Source organism: Oncorhynchus mykiss, chromosome 7 (genome assembly GCF_013265735.2).
Source record: "Oncorhynchus mykiss isolate Arlee chromosome 7, USDA_OmykA_1.1, whole genome shotgun sequence".
NCBI classification, from domain to species: Eukaryota; Metazoa; Chordata; class Actinopteri; order Salmoniformes; family Salmonidae; genus Oncorhynchus; species Oncorhynchus mykiss.
The window spans coordinates 25,375,058-25,391,422 of NC_048571.1; the positions used below are offsets into that span (position 1 = coordinate 25,375,058).

General features: G+C 41.5%; 1 protein-coding gene across 3 annotated transcripts in view; it reads right to left on the reverse strand.

The window, feature by feature from the left end:
* The window catches only part of abcb6a (ATP-binding cassette, sub-family B (MDR/TAP), member 6a), a 42,645-nt gene that overhangs the window by 2,948 nt on the left and 23,332 nt on the right, over positions 1 to 16,365 (reverse strand). For all 3 annotated transcript variants that reach the window (XM_036983062.1, XM_036983063.1, XM_021608943.2), the window contains 13 exons: positions 16,204 to 16,296; positions 14,311 to 14,503; positions 13,471 to 13,592; positions 13,111 to 13,220; positions 12,810 to 12,875; positions 9,615 to 9,740; positions 8,771 to 8,847; positions 8,470 to 8,533; positions 7,746 to 7,831; positions 4,633 to 4,690; positions 4,368 to 4,472; positions 3,920 to 4,094; positions 3,416 to 3,528 (listed from right to left, as the gene is read on the reverse strand). In XM_036983062.1, coding sequence (XP_036838957.1) covers positions 3,416 to 3,528; positions 3,920 to 4,094; positions 4,368 to 4,472; positions 4,633 to 4,690; positions 7,746 to 7,831; positions 8,470 to 8,533; positions 8,771 to 8,847; positions 9,615 to 9,740; positions 12,810 to 12,875; positions 13,111 to 13,220; positions 13,471 to 13,592; positions 14,311 to 14,503; positions 16,204 to 16,296 — 1,388 coding nt within the window. The remainder of the gene's footprint in view (positions 1 to 3,415; positions 3,529 to 3,919; positions 4,095 to 4,367; positions 4,473 to 4,632; positions 4,691 to 7,745; positions 7,832 to 8,469; positions 8,534 to 8,770; positions 8,848 to 9,614; positions 9,741 to 12,809; positions 12,876 to 13,110; positions 13,221 to 13,470; positions 13,593 to 14,310; positions 14,504 to 16,203; positions 16,297 to 16,365) is intronic.

A 16,365-nucleotide genomic window follows, 5' to 3' on the forward strand; every position in this document is an offset into this window, starting at 1 on the left:
TCTCGTTCTTGAAGAAATATCTGATCTGACATGGCTGGACTGGTGAAAGCTAAGTGATAGAGCCAATGCGTTCACCTAGGGTTGCACATTTTGAGGAATATTCAGAGGTGGAAACTTTCCGTGGGAAAATATGGGAGTAAACGCAAATATATGCAAAGTAATATTAATACTATTTAAATGTAGATGTTTTTTGAATTGGATATATTTACCATATCATATGGAGACAGAAACATAAACCTTTTACCTTGTCATAAGTAGACATAATTGAAAATGATTAAATCCTTCCAATAGAAATAAAAAATACAATTTAGTTAAGAATGGAACTTTAATTAAATTAGTTGACTCTTCACATGGGATGATTTCACTGAATAATAAAAGGGAATACTGAATGATCCAATTATCCATTGCATCTCCCAAAAACATTTCAACATATTGTTGAAGTCGGAAGTTTACATACACCTTAGCCAAGTACATTTAAACTAAGTTTTTCACAATTCCTGACATTTAATCCCAGTAAAAAAATCAGTCTTATGTCAGTTAGGATCATCACATTATTTTAAGAATATGAAATGTCAGAATAATAGTAGAGAGAATGATTTATTTCAGCTTTTATTTCTTTAATCACATTCCCAGTGGGTCAGAAGTTTACATACACTCAATTAGTATTTGGTAGCATTGCCTTTAAATTGTTTAACTTGGGTCAAACGTTTCGAGTAGCCTTCCACAAGCTGGGTGAATTTTGGCCCATTCCTCCTGACAGAGCTGGTGTAACTGAGTCAGGTTTGTAGGCCTCCTTGCTCGCACACGCTTTTTCAGTTCTGCCCACAAATGTTCTATAGTATTGAGGTCAGGGCTTTGTGATGGCCACTCCAATACCTTGACATTGTTGTCCTTAAGCCACTTTGCCACAACTTTGGAAGTATGCTTGGGGTCACTGTCCATTTGGAAGACCCATTTGCGACCAAGCTTGAACTTCCTGACTGATGTCGTGAGATGTTGCTTCAATATATCCCCATAATTTTCCTACCTCATGATGCCATCTATTTTGTGAAGTGCACCAGTCCCTCCTGCAGCAAAGCACTGCCACAACATGATGCTGCCACTCCCGTGCATCACGGTTGGGATGGTGTTCTTTGGCTTGCAAGCCTCCCCCTTTTTCCTCCAAACACAACGATGGTCATTATTGCCAAACAGTTCTATTTTTGTTTCATCAGACCAGAAGACATCTCTCCAAAAAGTACAATCTTTGTCCCCATGTAAAGTTGCAAACCGTAGTCAGGCTTTTTTATGGCGGATTTCTTTAGATTTTCCCATGATGCCAAGCAAAAAGGCACTGAGTTTGAAGGTAGGCCTTGAAATACATCCACAGGTACACCTCCAATTGACTCAAATTATGTCAATTAGCCTATCAGAAGCTTCTAAAGCCATGATATACTTTTCTGGAATGTTACAGGCTGTTTAAAGGCAATGGCTACTGCTATAGGTTTCAGGATTTTCAGGCTTACCCCTCTCTCCCAAAATACATAATCCAGGAGGATCCTCTCTATGGGGCTGTCCATATCGGCAGACTGTGATATGGCCATTTCTTGGAGAGACTCCTTCCTCTCCAGGAGACAGTCAAACATGATGACAACACCACCCCAACGGGTGTTGCTGGGCAGCTTCAATGTGGTGCTCTTATTCTTCTCACTTTGCTTGGTGAGGTAGATTGCTGCTATAACTTGATGACCCTTTACATACCTAACCATTTCATTGGCTCTCTTGTAGAGTGTATCCATTGTTTTCAGTGCCATTATGTCCTTGAGGAGCAGATTCAATGCATGAGCAGCACAGCCAATGGGTGTGATGTGAGAGTAGGACTCCTCCACTTTAGACCAAGCAGCCTTCATGTTCGCAGCATTGTCTGTCACCAGTGCAAATACCTTCTGTGGTCCAAGGTCATTGATGACTGCCTTCAGCTCATCTGCAATGTAGAGACCGGTGTGTCTGTTGTCCCTTGTGTCTGTGCTCTTGTAGACTACTGGTTAAGGGGTGAAGATTATGTAGTTAATAATTCCTTGCCCATGAACATTCGACCACCCATCAGAGATGATTACAATACAGTCTGCTTTCTCTATGATTTACTTGACCTTCACTTGAACTCTGCATCCAGCAAATGAGTAGATAAAGCATGTCTGGTTGGAGGGGTATACGCTGGGCGAAGGATATTCAGAAATCTCTTCCAATACACATTGCCTGTAACCATCAGAGGTGAACCAGTTGCATACACAGCTCGAGCAAGACATTCATCAGCATTTCTCTGACTACGTAACCTCTGATTCAGGAGGACCATGAGCTGTTGCTATCGATAAGGTGTTTGATTCATCATTTTCCCCTCAAATAGAAGTAGAGGGACTTTTGTCAGAGGCTGCTTGTTGTGAGCGCTGAGGGAACTTTATGCACTTGGCCAGATGATTCTGCATCTTTGTTGCATTCTTCACATATAATTTGGCACAGTATTTGCAAATGTACACAGCTTTTCCTTCTACATTAGCTGCAGTGAAATGTATCCACACATCAGATAGTGCCCATGGCATTTTCCTATAAAGACTAGAAAAAATATAGTAAAAAAAAATAAAAAATACAATTCCATGTACAGATAAATAGTTAAGCAGTTAGATTAAACAACTCCTTTGTAAGATACATTTTTTTTAAATGAAACATGTTTGGGAACAGGTGAATTAACACTCCTCAGATAGCAGGCTCAAGCAAGCTAAAACCCACATGGTAGCAAAAGCTAACTAGCAGGTATTGTTAACTTAGAAATGATTTAAACACACTTTGCTGTAGGCTACTATTTACTAGTTAACAAAAAATCACGTATGTCATATAAAATATATTCACCCCACCCAGTATTGTAATCAAAACTTACCAGAAAGCATGTAGTCCTTGGCTTAGACAGTGTAGTAGTGTGGGCTCAATAGCATCTCATTAGTGTGCAAGATCTTGAGAATCATCTGCACATGTGATGGAAGAATGCACTGTGCATGTAGAGAGTTGCAATTGCATTGAATTGGGGATAATTTAACCAAAATACCAACTTTTATTAATGAATTTAAGCAAAATTCCCATGGAAAAATTCCAGATATTTACCAGAAAGTTTATTACCCTTTGCAACCATTTGTTCACCTATCAATTTGTGTAAGCTCAGCGAAAACTTCAAGGAGAGGAGGGAGGAAGTGTGTGTTTTTTAAGTATTTGAACGCTCCGGGGTGAAGTTTCACCTTGGTAAAGATCTAGGACCAGCTTCCCCTACACAATCCTAAACCTAACCAAAAATAGAAGAAAAAAATGCAACTGACCCAAGATCATCTTCACCCTATACCTATCTGAACAGGGTCATTGAGCTTCCTGTTGGACCTTCCTGAAAGTTTACCTCATCCAGCAGGATGATCTGAGGGGCCTTGAGGATGGTGCGGGCGATAGCCACCCTCTGCTTCTCCCCCCCGCTCAGCTTCAGACCCCTCTCGCCCACCTGGGTGTCGAATCCTGGGTAGGGGGACAGACAGAGACAACACAGACACAAACGTCACTCACCTCATACAGTAACAATGACAGCCCGACAGCTACTGTGTGAACTCCGCAAATCTCCCCACTTGTTTGAGGAGATTTAGATGTCAAAATGCTTCGGCAAATGTGGTTGGTAAACTCAAAACACCTACACAAACCCTTAAAACAACAATATTGAAACCCATAAGCCACTTTCAGGTTAACTACAAACATAAATATAATGACAACATACAGCTCTGGTTTCCAGGCACAGATTAAGCCTAGCCCTGGACTCAATAGAGAATCTCCATTGAAATCATTTTTTTATTCTTGGACAAGGCTTAAATTGGTGTCCGGGAAACCATCGAAAGAGAGCGTTTTATTTCCGTACCTTCTGGGAACGTCTGGATCTTCTCGTGAATGTCCGCGGCGATCGCCGCCTCCTCCACTTCGTGGTCGCTGGCAGAGATGCGTCCGTAGCGGATGTTGTTGCGGATGTTGTCGTTGAAGAGGACCGTGTCCTGGGGCACCACGCCGATGTGGGCACGCAGAGACACCTGCTTCACCTGCACCCAGATACCAAGAGGCTCAGAATACACTATATTAATATAAGGTCAAGTTCACTAGGTCACGCAATGAAAAAAACGTTTTCAAACATCCAGATAATGTTTTTTTCTTAATTTGGTGCCTAATGAACACGACCCAGGTGTATCATATTAACAATACTGTATAACTGAAATAGAAGACCAATGTGTAACAAACCTAATGTTATATACAGCATGTGCTAACAAGGCAGTATGTCTGGGAACTATTCTCTTGCAACTGGGCAAATTACTCACCTTAGAGATGTCCTGGCCATCGATGCGGATGCATCCTCCCTGGACGTCGTAGAAACGGAAGAGCAAGCGAAGGATGGTGCTCTTACCACACCCTGACTGGCCAACCTAGGGATGTCAACAAACACAAACTGTTGAGAAGCAAGAAACATCTGTACTACACATGGTCCGGACATAAACCATCACATGACTGATAGAGAGAAATCAAACACTGCTCAAGTGTGCGGAATATCTGGGTAATGATCGGAAGCTTGGAATCCAATCTTACCAATGCAACAGTCTGGCCTGGCTGCACAGTAAATGATACATCCTTAAGGATCTCCTTCCTTAAAAAAAAAACACACACACACAGAAGCACAAAATATACAAATGTTATTTAGATACGTGAAAAATACAAGTTACAAATAATTAAACAGCAACAGTAAAATAACGAGGCTATATAAAAGGGGTACCGGTACAGAGTCAATGTACGGGGACACCGGTTATTTGAGGTAATATGTACATGTAGGTAGAATTAAATCGATGGCTGGAGACTGACAATTCTTAAGGCCTTCCTCTGACACCGTCTGGTATACTTGGCCGTACGCACTACCCTCCGTAGTGCCTTGCGGTCGGAGGCCGAGCAGTTGCCATACCAGGCGGTGATGCAACCATGCTCTCCATGGTGCAGCTGTAGAACTGAGGATCTGAGGACCCATGCCAAATCTTTTCAGTCTCCTGAGGGTGAATAGGCTTTGTCATGCCCTCTTCACAACTGTCTTGGTGTGTTTGGACCATGATAGTTTGTTGGTGATGTGAACACCAAGGAACTTGAAGCTCTCAACCTGTTCCACTACAGCCCCGTCGATGAGAATGGGGGCGTGCTCGGTCCTCCTTTTCCTGTAGTCCACAATCATCTCCTTTTGTCTTGATCACGTTGAGGGAGAGGTTGTTATCCTGGCACCACACAGCCAGGTCTCTGACCTCCTCCCTATAGGCTGTCTCATCATTGTCGGTGATCAAGCCTACCACTGTTGTGTCATTGGCAAACTTAAATGATGGTGTTGAAGTCGTGCCTGGCCGTGCAGTCATAAGTGAACAGGGAGTATAGGAGGAGACTAAGCACGCACCCCTGAGGGGCCCCCGTGTTGAGGATCAGCGTGGCGGATGTGTTGTTACCTACCCTTACCACCTGGGGGCAGCCGGTCAGGAAGTCCAGGATCGAGTTGCAGAGGGAGGTGTTTAGTCCCAGGGTCCTTAGCCTAGTGATGATCTTTGAGGGCACTATGGTGTTGAATGCTGAGCTGTAGTCGATGAATAGCATTCTCACATAGGTGTTCCTTTTCGTCCAGGTGGGAAATGGCAGTGTGGAGCGCAATAGAGATTGCATCATCTGTGGATCTGTTGGGGCGGTATGCAAAGTGGAGTGGGTCTAGGGTTTCTGGGATAATGGTGTTGATGTGAGCCATGACCAGCCTTTCAAAGCACTTCATGGCTACCGACGTGAGTGCTACGGGTTGGTAGTAATTTAGGCAGGTTACCTTAGTGTTCTTGGGCACAGGCACTATGGTGATCTTCTTGAAACATGTTGGTATTACAGGCTCAGTCAGGGACAGGTTGAACATGTCAGTGAAGACACTAGCCAGTTGGTCAGCGCATGCTTGGAGTACACGTCCTGGTAATCTTTTTTGGCCCTGCGGCCTTGTGAATGTTGACCTCTTTAAAGGTCTTACTCACATTGGCTATGGAGAGCGTGATCACAGTCGTCCAGAACAGATGATGCTCTCATGCATGTTTCAGTGTTACTTGCCTCGAAGAGCGCATATAAGTTATTTAACTCGTCTGGTAGGCTTGTGTCACTGGGCAATAACGGGATTTCTTATAAGGCAACAATCGCTTCCGGGTTAGAGTCCCGCTCCTTGAAAGCGGTGGCTCTACCCTTTAGATGTAATCCATGGCTTCTGTTTGAGGTATGTACGTACAGTCACAGTGGGGACGACATAATCAATGCACTTATTGATGAACCCAGTGACTGATGTGGTGTACTGCCATCGGAGGAATCCCGAAACATATTCCAGTCTGTGCTAACAAAACAGTCCTGTAGCTTAGCATCTGCTTCATCTGAGCACTTGTTTTATTGACCGAGTCACTGGTGCTTTAGTTTTTGCTTGTCAGCAGGAATCAGAAGGATATAATTATGGTCAGATTTGCTAAATGGAGGGCGAGGGAGCGCTTTGTACGCACCTCTGTGTGTGGAGTAAAGGTGGTCAGAGGGAAAAACCCTCTGGTTGCACATTTAACATGCTGGTAGAAATGAGGTAAAACAGATTTAAGTTTCCATGCGCCGCCTCTGGATGAGTATTTTCCTGTCTGCTTATGGCCAGCTCATTGAGTGTTGTCTTGGTGCCAGCATCGGTTTGTGGTGGTAAATAGACAGTAAGAAAAATATAGATGACCACATTATTTACCAAGAGATTTTAACAGCTTATCATGAGATACTCTACCTCAGGAGAGCAAAACCTTGAGACTTCCTTAGATTTCATGCACCAGCTGTTGTTTAAAAATATACATAGACAAAATATGCACCAGCTGTTGTTTAAAAATATACATTGATCTATTCTGCCGAAAAAGCGTAAAACCTGCTAGCTGTATGTTATTCATGTCATCGTTCAGCCACGACTTGGATATTACAGTTTAAATATATATTTTTCTCCCCAATTTCATAGTATCCAATTGTTACTGTCTTGTCTCATCGCTACAACGATGAGACGTCGTCCGGGTTAGGGAGAGTTTGGCCGGTAGGGATATCCTTGTCTCATCACGCCCTAGCGACTCCTGTGGCGGGCCGGGCGCCGTGCGCGCTGACCAGGTCGCTAGGTGTACAGTGTTTCCTCCGACACAGTGGTGCGGCTGGCTTCCGGGTTGGTGTTAAGAAGCAGTTTGGTTGGGTTGTGTTTCGAAACACAACACAAGGATATCCCTACCGGCCAAACTCTCCCTAACCTGGACGACGCTAGGCCAATTGTGCTAAGCCCCATGGACCTCCCGGTCGCGGCCGGCTGCGACAGAGCCTGGGCTCGAACCCAGAGTCTCTGGTGGCACAGCTAGCACTGCAGTGCCTTAGACCACTGCGCCACCCGGGAGGCCGATATTACAGTTTTTCATGTCCCATTGGTACGATAAACGTGCTCGTAGTTTGTCTATTTTTTTTATCCAATGATTGATTGTTGGCTCATAGGACCGATTGTAAAGGTAGATTACCCACTCACCGTCGGATCCTTACAAGGCACCCAGACCTACGTCCCCGTTCAAAGGAGAAAGCTGGAACTACCACAACTGGTATAGCCTACACACCAGTCCAAACGAGACCTGAATATAAATTTTTTTAATTTTAGGACTTACCCGTCAGTGTAGTTAAAGTATACATTCTCAAACTCCACTTTTCCCAGTTTATAGAGAAGGTTCCCTGCGTTCACCGCATCCTTCACCTGAAGAGAAATCATGATAAAGCACATAAAAACGACAAAGAAATAAATTTCCCATAATGAAATGCAAAGATTAGATTCTGACATAGGGAGAATCTCGATTGGTTTTGCTTACCTCCTGCCTCCTCTCTTCTACCCTCGCCTCATTTGAAAAACGTTGAAAGTAATCAAAGAGGTGGCGAGGAGAAGGAACATGGAAACAAATAAGCTTTTCATGAAATGAGACTCTTTCTCCACTCACGTATCACCCGGAAAATGATGCGTACAGAAAAAATAAATGTGTAAAGTGATTAAAAACTAAATATTCTAGTGGTGCAAGACATTTTATAGATAAAAGGATACGTAGTGCATTGTTTTTAAATGTGTACATGCTCTTCTCCTCCGAGAAAACAAAAGCTGATTCAAAGGGATTTTAAAACACTTCCATGCTACCTGCCACGAGGACACTATTGTGCATCCTCTGTCGAAGTAGGTAATCGAGGATGGGAGAAGACTACCTACTTACGAATTGGCAATTCTCGATCACTTATCGGTTGCCTGTCACAGAGGATGGAGGAGTGGAGGAGAGGACAGGCTTTTCCAATTGAGAATCTCCCATACACACCAAAAAGCTGGTCATTGATAACCAATTTCAAAATTACCTCCTCTTCCTCTGTAAAGAGCTTAAACATGCTCTCCATGTCGATAAAGGAGCTCTGGATCATTCTGTGGAGGATGAGGACGTATGTATTATAAAGAGCACCTGTTGTGTAAACAATGCCTTTCATCGAACTGCGTCAATAGTCTAGCTTAATTTGCTTGTGTCTTTCTTGATCTAGTAAGACATGTGGAAGCAATATGATGGAAACTTATCCAGTCCATTTAGCTGTAAGTGATAGGCATAAGAGACTAGGGAAGGATGACAGGAAGTAGAATTGAAACCCAGCCCATAACACCTCTCACCTGTAGTAGGTTCCAAACCAGTTGAGAGGGGTGTAGAGCTGGATGATGTAGGTGCCGAAGAGGACAAAGTCTCCAACCTGGAGATAGAGTGCATTAGCCTGGTTAAACCAGACTGAACACTTGGCTCACTATTGTTTCACTTCGTTCAGTTTGGTTTAACCAGGCTAAAGTTCACAGCAGCTGACTTGAATGTATACTTCATACACCACATGTATTACTGAGAAAAACATGCAATACCACAACACTGTGTCAAAGGGAAGTTTTTAGCACATGTTCAAACATGCATACAGTAGCAAGGCTGCATGGCCTTGTAGTGATGCAATGTCTGTTTTGCATTTGTATTGATTGCTTTTGTCGGCTGGGCAAGTTACAAATAATTTCCTAATTAGAGTACAATAACGTTTTCTAATCTAATGTAGGACAGAGTTCGAAAAACAACAGAGTGGAGAGAGTTTGAGGTGGGTCAACAGGGCTTTTCACACTTCCGAGCCAAACTAAGCTGCACTGGTCATGTTACACATCCAGACATTTACCCGTAGTTGCTGGAACCGTGCTGATACGGACAATGTGAAAAGAGCCAGGGCAGTTTGTTTTCGGTCGGCTCGATAGTGTGAAAAGGGTAGTAGAATGAGTATCTAGGCCTTTAACGGGGAACTTCAGTATTTCACAACTTCATGTTAAATTGTTTCTCACCCGGGAAAGTGGTTATTTAACAAAAACCAAACATGGATTATAGATTACAGTCCTGGCTCATAGACTATTGTCAAGGTGAGGAACCATCTAACATTAATTTATAAAATACTCAACTTTCCCTTTAAGCTAGTAAGGGCTCCGAGCTCAGTACCTTAAACTTGCCCTCCTGGACAAAGTAGGCACACAGCAGTGACCCGGCCAATAGGCCGGAACCGATGATCAAGTTCTGTGTCTGGTTCAGGAAGGCCAGAGAGGCTTGTGTCTTCCATTCTGAGATCTAGGACGGGAGGGGACAGACAGACAGACAAACAGGCCAGAAATGCAACATTACAATCAAAAGAGTTATAGTCTGGTCCCAGATCTGTTTGTGCTGTCTGTTTGCACTGCTGAACAGACCTAGAACCAGGAAAATAGAGATACAAAACCTAAAGCAATGTCTGCTGGTTGCAGTTCTAAAATCCTAGAACATCATTAATGATGGAAAGCTCTATTTAACTATGCTGAGGTGGTCAAACACATTTCATATATATCTATTCATCATGTTACTGGTCACTGTTACATGTATATATTATCATTTTCCATAAGTATTTAAATATATCTGCTACCAGTCACTTTTTAGCCCTGTTTACATCTACAATGCCTTTTTTTTATTGTGTTACAGCCTGAATTTAAAATGGATTCGATTAGATGTTTTGTCACTGGCCTACACAAAATACCCCATAATGTGGAATTATAATTTGACAATTTTACAAATTAATTAAACATGAAAAGCTGAAATGTCTTGCGTCAATAAGTATTTAACCTCTTTGTTATGGCAAGTCTAAATAAGTTAAGGAGTAAAAATGTGCTTAAAAAGTCACATTAGTTGCATGGACCCACTCTGTGTGCAATAAGTGTTAAACATGATTTTTGAACAACTACCTCATCTCTGTAACCCACACATGCAATTATCTGTAAGGTCCCTCAGTCAAGCAATTAATTTCAAACACAGATTCAACCACAAGAACCAGGGAGATTTTCCAATGCCTTGCAAAGAGGCATTGGAAAATTGGTAGATAAAAACTCCCCGCAAACATCCCTTTGAGCATGGTGAAGTTATTAGCTACACTTTGGATGGTGTATCAATACACCAAGTCACTACAAAAATACAGGCATCCTTCCTAACTCTAGTTGCCGGAGAGGAAGGAAACCCCTCAGGGATTTCACCATGAAGCCAATGATGACTTTAAAACAGTTACATGGCTGTGATAGAAGAAAACTGAGGATGGATCAACAACATTGTAGTTACTCCACAATACTAACCTAATTGACAGAGTGAAAAGAAGGAAGCCTGTACAGAATACAAATATTCTAAAACATGCATCCTGTTTCCAACAAGGCACTAAAGTAATACTGCAAGAAATGTTATCAGAGCAATTAACTGAGTACTGTAACTCTCCATATTTTCAAGCATAGTGGTGGCTGCATCATGTTATGGGTATGCTTGTAATCATTAAGGACTGGAGAGTTTTTCCAGAATGCTTTTTTTTTTTACAGAACGGAACTAAGCACAGGCAAAATCATCGAGGAAAACCTGGATTAGTCTGCCTTCCACCAGACACTGGGGAGATGAATTCACCTTTCAGCAGGACAATAACCTAAAACACAAAGTCAAATCTACACTGAAGTTGCTTACCAAGAAGACAGTACATGTTCCTGAGTGGCTGAGTTAAAGTTTTGACTTAAATCTACTTTAAAATCTAAGGCAAGACCTGAAAATGGTTGTCTAGCAATGATCAACAACCAATTTGACTGAGCTAAAATCATTTTTATAAGAATAAAAATGGGCAAATGTTGCACAATCCAGGTGTGGAAAGTTCTTAGAGACCTATCCAGAAAGACTCTCAGCTGTAATCACTGCCAAAAGTGCTCCTACAAAGTATTGACTCCTGAGTGTAAATATTCACATACATTTTATATTTCTGTATTTAATTTGAAATACATTTGAAAAAATGTCTCAAGACACATTTCCACTCTGTCATTTTTTTCACTCTGCCAAGGGGTACTGTGTGGAGATGGGTGAGAATTTGTTTTATTTCATCCATTTTGAATTCAGACTTAAAACAAGATGTGGAATAAGTCAAGGGGTATGAATACTTTCTGAAGGCACTGTGCATCCATCCCACTGTCACACCTGACACTCTTGCACACACATCACGCACCCACATGCTTCTGCCATCCTGTTTAATATTATTATTTATCCTGCTACCAGTCACTTTCTCCTAATCACTGCCTACATGTGAATATCTACTTCATATACTCCAGTATCCCTGAACATTGTAAATGTACTCTGTATACAGATTCCGCTCTTACTTCTTGTGTTATTATAAAACATTTTCTTATCAGTTATACTTTTTTGATATTGAATACTGCACTGCTGGGTAGGGCTTGCAAATAAACACAATGAGTCCCATCATAATGAAGGTGTGATTTAGGACTTTAATTTCTAACTAATTTTATAGTTTGTTTGTTTGAGATACAGACTCCTGGGTTGTAACATTGGATTTGTCTATTTCTTCTGCATCCATAGTCTGTGATTAACGGGGGTTGAGGCGGTATTTGTGAGACAAGGGTGGATCTCGAAGGGGACCAGGGCAGGGTTTTTTAAACAAAAACATCTGTAGAGTCTGAATGGTTTGGAGCTACAAACTATTAAAAGCTATACAGTATAGGAAAGGCTAAGACTCCCACGAACACTCACAGGCCACACAAGTCGTTAGAAGGTAAGGGGTTCTTCTACATAGAAGATCATAGGAAATCCCAGGACAAAGTGTCTACAATACTGTAATAAGCGTCCATAGTTGCTGTAACAAACGCCACACAGTTGTCACTGACTAGTTGGATATTCATTTCCCAATGAACAACTTCTGTACTTGCAGTATTCATATAAATACATTTATCAGGTTTTTGCTTTGGCTGACCTTATTTTTTATTATTGACATTTGTCAATAAAACTCATTATTAATGCAACTGTTTATGTCAAATTGTTTTGTGTAGCCCTGGTTGTCCTACTTGTAGCCCTGGTTGTCCTACTTGTAGCCCTGGTTGTCCTACTTGTAGCCCTGGTTGTCCTGATAACAAAAATAAAAAAATAAAAACTTTGTGAGGTAAAATATGAAAGGCTGGACAGATAAATGAACGTCATAAATGAAAAGCCGATTTTCGCTGGGGACTTGGGACTGTGCATGTGACAAATAAAATGTGGAACTGGAATTCTCCTTAGTAACCCAAGCAAACGCTCTGGTGTAACTTTACACATATCTATATTTTCAACTCTTCAAAGTTTTACATCTATAGCCTGGATTACCTGATACTTCAGAATAGCGTCCTCAAAACGGTTCACCTCGTAATTCTCTGCGTTGTAGTACTTCACCTGTTAGATAAACATTACAATCACAGCCATGAAGAAACTCTGAACCTGCAAAAAAAGCAATATGTTTGAGGGAATCTTCATGTGTCCATTTGGCATCAAAACTGACAAACTGGGAGGGACTACCTGGACGTTTTACGTTTTCCATTCAAAAATGTTTTTAAACATTTTCTGTTGCGTGCCCTAATGAACACAATCCAACTATTGAGGTTAAAGGTCAATGAGACCATCTCGGTACCGTCTCAAAGTTGAGCAGGGAGTCCACTGCCTTGGACTTTGCGTTGTTGTCCTGGGTGTTCATGTCTCGCCTGTACTTGGTCCTCCATTCCGTGATGATGATGGTAAGAGCTGAAGAGATATATTGATGGACCATTATGAAATACTACATTGGTATTACCAGACCTCAGTCGAATATGTAAAATCCTTTCAAGTAGGTGTGATTGATTCAGCTTGGAGTCGATTTAATTGACGCTTTTGGGACTATTCATTGGTGCAGGTCAAGTCATTTGAAAGTATTTCACATATTTGACTCAGATCGGATGATTGCTACTTTATAGAAATAACTAAGTTAGCTCCGGAAAGGAGGCCTTGTACTCACTGAGGTAGAGGAACATACAGACGAATACGATGAGTCCGAACCAGGCGTTGAAGTAGGTGATGAAGTAGATGATGGAGATGACGATATCTGCGATGGTGGGGAAGATGCTGAATACAATGTAGCTGTGGAGAGAAAGAGCGGGAGGCCAGGTTTACCTCTGAATTAACACACAGACTGTCCAGAGGTCAGGATGACCCTAAAAGACTGAGACGTACTACAGGGAGATCAAAATTGGGTCACAAAATCACACTGGTTGGTAGTGATGGAAGAAATGGAATGTTGACTCAATTTTAAGGTGGAAAGGAGAACAGATTAATCTCTCTTTTTGACTATTGAGTAAACCCCTGAGGAAGTCTCTCGAAGCTTTAAGGATCAGGTAATCACACCAAGATCAAACCAAGATGCTAAATTGTTGCCGCCGTTCCAAAAAATATTTTAAATAAATAAATATATATATATATATATAAATAACAGTGCCTTCAGAGAGTATTCATACCCCTTGACTTATTCCACATTTTGATGCGTTATAGCCTGAATTCAAAATTGATTAAATAAGAGTTTTTGGTCTCACCCATCTAAAAACACACACAAAATACCCCATAATGACAAAGTTACAAAAAACTACATTTTTGCTAATTTACAGAAAATGAAATACAGAAATCTTATTTACATACATGCAACCATTTAAAAGATTTTACTGAGTTAAAGTTAATAAGGAAAATAAATTCAATAGGCCAAGACTGGGAATACATCTGTTGGTCACAGGTACCTTAAAAAAAAAATGTAAAAGTGTGGACTGGAAAACCACGCACACACACAATTTATTATTAGGAGACCCACCTGAGCAGGCTGTTGATGGAGGAGGTGCCGCGGTCAATGCTTCGCAGGACGTCCCCGGTGCGTCGCCCCAGGTGCCAGCGCAGAGACAGTGAGTGTAGGTGGCTGAACAGACGCACCTGCACCACCCGGTTGGTGTACTGCTGCACGCGGATCCACAGGAAGGAGCGCAGGTTACTGACGAAGCCGGAAGCACCTAGGGAGAGAGTGAGGTACAGGAAAGTGAAGAGAGAGAGAGAGGGCAGGGGGGTACGAGTGGGGTTGGGGAGAAGGAGAAAGGGGAGAGAAGATAGAGAGTGAGGGAACAAGAGAGATAATTAAAATAACAGTACTCAAGGAATGAATGGGTGTAGCAGAGAAATACAAAATGGAGGTGAAATTCCCACTCACCCAGGGCTCTAAATTAATATATATATATATATAAAATGTGTGTGTGTGTATATATGTATGTATGTATGTATGTATGTATGTATGTATGTATGTATGTATGTATGTATGTATGTATGTATGTATGTATATATATATATATATATATATATATATATATATATATATATACATACACACATACATACACACATACATACACACACACATTTATTTTGTATCATTGGTGTTCCCAATTTAAAAAATTTAGGAGCACCAGAAAATATATATTTTAATTGATTGATATATAGGCTATATTAGGCTTTTATGAATTATAGCTACTTTTGTAGCACATGTTGTGCCTTAGAAACAAATATGTAACACTGTAAATACATTTGTTTATTATAAAAGCTAAAACGTTGATACGTTGAAACGTCATTGAAATTACAGTCATTTGTGGAATATTAGGCTTCAACATTGTGTAAAAGCACAATTTTCCTACTGAGAGAAAAGGGTGTAATTGCAGACAGCAATTAGGGCTGTTTTCTTTCATATACAGGTGTTTCTCAATATCAAGTTACACCCATTGATGCTCGCCATTGGTCCGTGGCCTTTTCTTTCACGTCGGGGACAACAGTAGTTGACAACTGTAGCATTGTAGCCTAACCCTTTTCCTAACTTTAACCTTCTCCCAACCTGCCACGCTATTTCACCTAATCTGCCATGCCAATTCTCCTAACCTGCCACGCTAATTCACCTAACCTGCCACTCTAATTATCCTAACCTGCTATGTAAACAAATCATGTGTTGAGAAACCATCCATCGCATAACACCAGAATTGCCAAACGACAATATCAAGGAATGACCACATCAGGAAACACCCTGAATTGTGGTCTGCTATTACACCATATTGTTTGAGATGCATAAGATAAAACATTTTACACTTTCCCTTTAAAAAGTCAGGTTTGTGATAATGACAGGCAAGATATCTCTCATTCATTCATTGCTATATTCATTGATCTCCTGAAGAAGCGATTCCTTTTCCTTTCTTTCTGTGCCCCCAAATGTTTGGATATACTGGTCAAGTTACCAGGTTGTTAGCTAGCTAGCCAGTGCAGTAATATGACTGAACAAAGTGTCAACAAATGGTTTGCGAATAGTTTTCGAACAGCCCACAACATGGTTTATGAATGTAAAATGTGGCCCCAGCTATCCGCTATAGGAAGATAAAAATGTTGCGGCGGTAATACGGGTCAGATCTTTTGATCTGGGCGAGAAGCAAGCCGAGAAGCAAGCCAAGAAGCAAGCCGCTTTCGCTGTAGTAATGGTGCAACAATGGCGCTAACGAATCCGCACTAGCTTGTTTCTCTAAGGCACTCGGAAACAACAGTACAGCTAAGTCTTATCATTACAACGATTATCTGGGAAATGTTTTCTTACTTGCACAGTGCTCCCAAAACAAAACCTAGCCGCAAAGCAAAGCAAAATATTATTGACCAAATTGGTCGCACTTTAGAGCTCTGCACTCACCTGCCCCTCCACCTTGCAGGAACTTGAGCAAGACGTAGACACACACAGTGGTGGCCAAGGTCTTCCAGCTGCTTCCATCAGTCAGCTCATTCACTGTGACAGAAAGAGGGTTGACAAACCCAGGTCATCTTTTCTGCAGTTTTTCTGGGTAGATTATCAAGT